This window comes from Peromyscus eremicus, chromosome 1, assembly GCF_949786415.1.
Source record: "Peromyscus eremicus chromosome 1, PerEre_H2_v1, whole genome shotgun sequence".
Taxonomy (NCBI): domain Eukaryota; kingdom Metazoa; phylum Chordata; class Mammalia; order Rodentia; family Cricetidae; genus Peromyscus; species Peromyscus eremicus.
This window is the reverse complement of record NC_081416.1, coordinates 175807230-175814440: the sequence shown is the minus strand read 5'-3', so window position 1 is coordinate 175814440 and position 7211 is coordinate 175807230. Positions and strand designations below refer to the sequence as shown.

At 40.8% G+C, this 7211-nt stretch overlaps 1 protein-coding gene across 1 annotated transcript; it reads left to right on the top strand.

Annotated features, from left to right (window-relative positions):
• Positions 1-3958: 3958 nt before the first annotated feature.
• Positions 3959-5688, top strand: LOC131899945 (zinc finger and SCAN domain containing protein 4F-like). Its single transcript, XM_059251447.1, has 2 exons — positions 3959-4354; positions 5581-5688. The coding sequence occupies exons 1-2, from the start codon at positions 3959-3961 to the stop codon at positions 5686-5688; spliced, it is 504 nt and encodes a 167-aa protein (XP_059107430.1).
• The last annotated feature ends 1523 nt before the right edge of the window (positions 5689-7211 follow it).

The window sequence follows — 7211 nt, the reverse complement described above, 5'->3', positions numbered from 1 at the left end:
TCTCTCATGGGGAGTCTGTAGAGACAGGCACACAGAGCCTAGGCAGTTCCAAGCCACTCCCTGCTGCACCAAGGCTACACAAGGTGCCACACAGCAGGCACTAGGCTCCCAAAAGCATGCCCATGCACCAGGGATGGATCCCAATCTCCCCAGCCCGATTGTACCTTAAAGGTTGAGGCTAAACAACTGTCTCCCTTATCCAGAGGGCCTAGTTCAGTCCCATGGGGGCTCCACAGCCACTAGTCCACAGTTTATGGGTCTCCACCAGTGTGGCTGGTCATTTCTGCATGTCTTCCCATCACAGGGGGTGGGGATATAGCTCAGTGGTAGAGCACTTGCCTAGCAAGCACAAGGCCCTGGGTTAGGTTCTCAGCTCTGAAGAAAAAAAAAAGGTATGGAATCTGAAGCCAGTTCCCTAAATAAAATTGTCTCTTACATATAATTTGTGGGGAGTGTTTGTGATTTTGTGAGTATTTGTCTGTTTTTTGCCTCAGTAACACAGCATGAGAGTTCAACAGAGGACTTAGTTTTCATTTCTTTATTTTTGCCTTGTTTGAACAGGGTCCTTCTTATCAGGAGCTTTGTACCCCAGTATATCTGGTACTACAGACTGCAAACATTCTCTGGTCTCCTGCTCTCCATGTAAGAAGGGTTCAAGTCAGCACCCTGTCATTCCTTCTAATTTTTTTCTACACTGTGAAGATTTCAGACTCATGTCTTAGGCTTGCATGGTAAGTGCATCACTCTTTCAGACATCTCCTCTGACTTTTTCTACCAGTCAATCACAATAGTTCAGAGCAGACTGCCATACTTATTCCAATGTTGTAACACCATACATTTCATATCTCTATCCACATGAAACCTAGAATATAGGGAGTAGAGTTGGTTATATGGAAGCTGGCCAGACAGGAGGATAAATAGATTACAAAATGCAGAGTTTTTTCCATGAATAAACTCTAAAAACTGTAGCCAAGAAAGGAAAAGTGGATAATAGCTATATTGAGAACCTGGGACTCTGTGCATAGTTGAACCCAGCATGCATAGAGTCACCGAGTTGATGGCAACTTTATGTGGTTGATTTCATTGAGGAAGCTGAGCTGAGTTCCTGTGTCATGTAGAAATGTTGAGGATGAATTATGACTTTCCCCTGATGTCCCTGGTTCAGCCTTCGAGTAGGAAACCAGGAGGCTTCAATTGTTAAAATCCAGAATTTCTTCAGCTGGCATAAATTCCAACATAATTTATGCATTTTCACATTGAAGATTTTATTGTTGGGGTCCTTGTGGCTGATTTCTCACCCAGCATTTGCCTTCAAACCCTCTGATTATGGTGGTGTGTTTTCTAGTCATTCTTTCCTTGTGAGACTTTGTAAGTTGGGTGATTTAGGCTTCAAGCTTTCAAAAGTAAAGTTTCATAGATTATGGTTTGGGGGATATTTTATTCTTTATAATCTTTCAAGATTCTAGCTTTTGGGAGATTACAGATTTTGGATTAGGATCATAATGTTCCTTATGTTTCCAAATAAAACATAGCCTAAAGACTGTGGTTAAGTCCTGTACATCTGAACACCAGAGGACAGAACTCATCTGATAGCAATGAGATATCCTGATGGCATGAAGCACTCCCGCCATCTCTGCACCTGGGAAGTGTGAGCAGGGAGATCAGATGTTGAAACCTTCTCTGCTACAAAGTGTGTTCAAGGCCACCTTGGCCTACCCAGAGGAAATCAATAAATCCCTTAAAGAATGTCAAGAAATCCAAGGGAAAAAAAAACAAACATTTCAATGAAATCCCTAAGACAGCTCAAAAAGAAGCAATAAAGCAAATAGAAACTGTGGGATTTCGGGAAGTGTAAAATCTAGTTAAGCAGATGGGAAGTAGAGATGCAAACATCACCATCAGAAAACAGAGACGGAAGAATCTCTCTCTCTCTCTCTCTCTCTCTCTCTCTCTCTCTCTCTCTCTCTCTCTCTCTCTTCAGAAAGTTTCTCTGTGTAGTTTTCATGCCTGTCCTGGATCTTTTTAATTTTAAAAAATTTTAAAAAAGGGATGGAAAGAAGGACAACAAAAACCTTCTCATTTGGGATATACATTTTAATTCTTCCCCAGACTATACTCCTCACATCTTATCTATCAAGTATCATATATTTCAATAGTGATACACCTTTGCTTTACCCATAGTGATGAACCCAAAAAAGCCTGTCTTTTCTAGGCTGTGCTTCAGACACCTCCTGGGCATTTCTCTCTCTCTCTCTCTCTCTCTCTCTCTCTCTCTCTCTCTCTCTCTCTGTGTGCATGTGCGTGTGCGTGTGCGTGTGCGTGTGCGTAATTCCACTGCCAAGGGTTTTACCTTGTTCACTGCAGCATTTGGGATCCCAAACTTTCGGGATATCAGAAAATTTTAACAAGTTTAGAATGAGACATATGTATGTCAGCAGTCATGGGACTAAATTGCCAATCTTGATATTCCCTTTCAGTGTGGTATTGTCCCCTTTCACTACAGTGACTGACGATTCTTGCTTTGAATGTGTTCTCCTTCTATGAAAGCCTCAAGCATTGCATAGTGACGCAGAGCTGGGGCTGAGGTCGGATTCCATCTCTGATTCAACCAGAGGGAAAACTGGGTTTCCCCTGTTTTGTTTGCTTACTTGTTTTGGCTGTTCTAATTAGGCACTGTCTTCCCATAGGGCAGTCTGACCTTGGTCTTCCTAGGTTACTAGGCTGTGCTGAACCTGGAGACCCTCCTGCTCTACTGCAAGAGTCATAGGAAGAAAGTACTGCCTGCCACACCCAGGCACAGAAGGTCTAATATAATCTCATTCTCATTTCAATTAACTTCACAGATTGATTTATGCAAGCCAGGCACTATAAAAGGAAGTCAACTTGAAAAGAACTTCAGATTAAGCAGAGCAGAGGACTGTAAACACATTCTACCTCCCCCTGCTTCCTGGAATGATCCTTGAGATTTATCCAAGAAAGAGTTAAGTTTGGGAATAGAAACATTACCCTTTTAGTTACCTTGAGTATGTAAGTGTGTGTGTGTGTGTGTGTGTGTGTGTGTGTGTGTGTGTGTATGTGTGTGTTTTCACTTGTGGGTTGTTGGATATTCTGCATCACAATTATTGGAATATATTTTAAAGTCATAATGCGGTTTTTCTGAAAACCTTTATTTTTATTTTTAATTATTTCATTTTCTTTGGTATTTTTGAAACAGGTTTTTTTCATGAAACATACTGGCTATCCTGGAAATCACTATGTAGACCAGGTTAGCCTTGAACTCAGAGATCTGCCTGATTTTCAGACATCTGCCTACCTCACAGAGATCCATCTGCCTCAGCCTCCTAAGTAATGGAATTAAAGGCACGTGCCAGCACTCCCTGGCTAGGACATTCTTTCTGATCAAGACTGTTGCATTTAAAATTCTGAGGGCTACTCAAGAATAGACATGTGCTTCTTTTTATTAACATCCTTTGGTCCTTGGGAATTGAAGTTCGCCGGTCATTGACTTTTATCATTTTATATTAAAGTGTTGCTCTGGGGCATTTAGAATGGGAGACAAGGGTGAAACTGAAAATTTGTGGTTCAGCAACAATAACTCTGCATTTTACAAGGGTGAAAAACTTGTGCTACTGCATACCTTGCTGTTTTCTTATTGCAGGTCTTGCCCTCCTCAACAAAGGAATTTTTCTCCTTCCTGAGTCAAGTGCTGTTACACTCACATCTCCTCTTTGTTGTGGTCACTAGAAGAATTTGTGTGGGCATTCAATGAAATATATATTCTTAAGAAATAATGATAATACCTGTTTCAAGACTCTTAGTTAATCTTTGACTTAATTATGTGTCTTTTCTCTTTTTCACTTATAGAATTAACATGTCCACAAATTGCTTAAATAGTTCTTCAAGTCACAAGACAGATACTTGATTGACAAAGTTGAATTTTTTGAGGTCTCTCAACAGAATGGCTTCACACCTCAGAGACCCCTTTAAGGCCCAGTTACCAGAAAATGACCCTTTATTAGACTTCATGGAGTTTATTCCAACCCAGGTTTCTCCTGTGCAGTGGGAAGAAGGTATCTCTAACTCGCCAATTGCTCAGCTCAACTTTCCCAAAAATGACAGTGTCTCCTGTGCAAAGCAGGAGCTGCAAGCACTCTGGGAGACATTTAACTCCTGGTTGCAGCCAGAAAAGCAGAGCAAGGAGCAGATGATTTCTCAACTTATCTTGAAGGAATTTCTCATCACTGGCAAATTCAAGGACAAGTTTGCCTTTAAAGAGAAATGGGAATCAAGTGACAGAAACATGGGGAGATTCATGGAGGGTCTGACTGATGAGTGCTTGAAGCCTCCTGTCATGGTGAGTACCTTGGTTGAGAAATAGTTAAGTCAGCAATTAAGACAGTCATTTATATTTGAGGGAAAGTAGAAAGTTGTTTTTGTTTTTTAATTGGTAAGACTGTATCACTGCCCCACCACCAACATGTTTCAAAAAGAGACTACCTAATGTTCTATATTACTATGAATAAAACAGAAAAGAGACCATGGATTGTTGGATGGATGTAGTTATAATTAAATTATTTAAATGATGACAGAGACATTGGGATAAGACATCTGAGCAAAGCCTTAATCAGTTTAGAAAAGATACCTTGGGCTTTGAATTTGGCTCATTTAGGGTGCTGGTTACATCCTAATCAGGAGTACTGAGTTGCAATCTCAGCACACATTTAAAATTCTGATTCTCAGAAGTAGCCTGTGATCCCGCGACCTGGGGGGCAGAAACTGGAGATTTAATTCAATTAATAGTCCTCCAAACTATGTACTACAAATCATTAAGAACAACTATCTATGATACCTAAGTTTCAGGATGCTAGAATATTATTTCTGATGTTAAACTATAGCCATCAAATACATATTTAACATTGGCATACCCGTAGGATATACCTTGATGAATAATGGTGATGCAATGCAAATTTTGAAAACCCCAAATTGAACATAGATGTAATTACATTGGATCTTCTTTAAACATCTAGGTTTGCATAATGCTTAGTCACTGACAGAAATGGCCAATGTGGTGACATTTTTTAAACACCCCATAAACACATTTCTAATGTCATTGTACAAATCTCTTCCTGATTAGACCTATCAAAACTTGCTGTATTTCACTAAGACAGCAATTTTGTTATAGTTTCCATAACTTGGCAGGGGGAAAGGGGACAACCCTTAGAATAATGAGAAGCCATTCTTGAAGGGTAAAAGTCCTTATTTTCCAGTTTGGACCAACCTCATCTTTCCACAAATGTAATGACCATTGTTGGAACCAAGAAAATGTTGTGGCCATGCATTGCAGAAATATAACTTTACCTTTTCCCTGGGAACTGTGACTCAACACTTGCAAATACATTGTGAATAGGGACTTTAGAGAACATAACTTGTGAATGACAGAATAACACCATCAGAGATGAGAAATAGACAAATGACCTAATCAATATTCCAGTAATGCCATACAGTCAGTTGGTGGGCAGGATTTCTGTCATCCACAGATCCACAGATTCATTGGCAATTGTCATTTGGCCTTGTTTACAGGTTCACATCGCCATGCAGGGGCAGGAAGCCCTCTTTTCTGAGACCATGTCCTTAAAAGAAGCCATCAACCTTCTGAAAGAGCAGCAATCATCAAGAAGTTCAACATAAGAGAATGCAAGGACACCCTTTCCAGTCTCCCAAGACGTGTTATTAAAAACAGGTGAGTGTCAGAAAGCTGCACAGAGGAGGTATATTGTGTAGGGATCCCTTCTTGGGCACAGTTTCATCAAGTGTCTTATTTCCACAGGACATGAAGACAATGAAGATGGCCAAAACAATCCCTGGAGCACTAGGGATGTAAATGGTGGTAATAGTAGTCCTGGAAATCAGATTGACTCCCTTATCGTTATCCAAAGAGAACAATTTCCAGAGCCTGAAGATAGAAGGGTTTCTTATAAAAACCCTCATAATTACAGCAGAACAAGTCAAGTCACCTCCAGGTACCAGGAAGAATCTCAGAAGGGAACTCCTCCTGAAGATGGCCCTATGGAGGTACAATCAGAGATTATCTCCAGGCTAGAGCAGACTGAAGACTTCCAGATTCATGATGCAAACTCCACTTTTGAGAGTCACCAAGATAGACTCCACAGAGACCCAAAGACATACAAATGTGAGTAATGTCAAAGAATCTTCAAATATCCCTGTAGACTTTCAGCTCACCAGAAAACACACAAGAAGAAGAGGTCATTTTTCTGTCCCAGGTGTCATAAAGTCTTCCATACTTGCTCAGACCTGAGAGTACACGAGGTCATACATAGGCAAAATAAGCCTTTCCAATGTAGTACATGTGGGAGGTCTTTCAGCAGTCAAACCAGACTGCAGACTCACGAGAGGATTCACACAGGAGAGAACCCTGCACCGGCTCTGTGTGTAACCGTAGCTTCCGCGGGTCATCCACATTCCACCGGCACCGGCCGAGTTGCCATAGGTCAGACTGAACTGTGTACCTTGCAGAGCTACAGCCTCAGTGTCTCACGTGCACATGAAGAAGTATGTCGTTTCCAGACAGCAAGTGCTCATTGAAGATGTGACATGTAAGTTCTGGATTGTTTCCTCTGTCCAGTGTCACATTCCAGTGCCATGTATGGTAAAGAAGGGGTGACCATTGTTCACTAACATTTTTCTAAGGCCTTAAGGTAACTTATAATTTGTGCCTGTTATATATTAAATAAATAAATGGAACTGTAATACAATTGCCTCTTATGTATATTTTGTGTGGTGTGTGTTTGTGATTTTGTGAAATTTTTCTGTTTTTTTTTTTTTGCCTCAGTTCCACAGCATGAGGAGACAACAGAGGACTTAGTTGTCAGTTCTTCACTTTTGCCTTCTTTAAAACAGGGTCCTTCTTATTAGGAGCTTTGTACACTTGTACATCTGATACTGCAGATTCCAAACATTCTCTGGTCTCCAGCTCTCATCAGTACAGAGGTTCATGACAGTGCCCTGTCATTCCCTCTGTTTTCTACCCTGTTAAGGTATCAAACTCAAGTTTTAGGCTTGCATGGTAAGTGTATCACTCTTTCAGCCATCTCCCATCCCATAAGTGCTTACTGCTTACAGTCCAAGAGTGTACCTCCCCATGAGTGGGCAGGGTTCCAAAGTAGTATAAAAATATTCAGTCGATTGCAGTG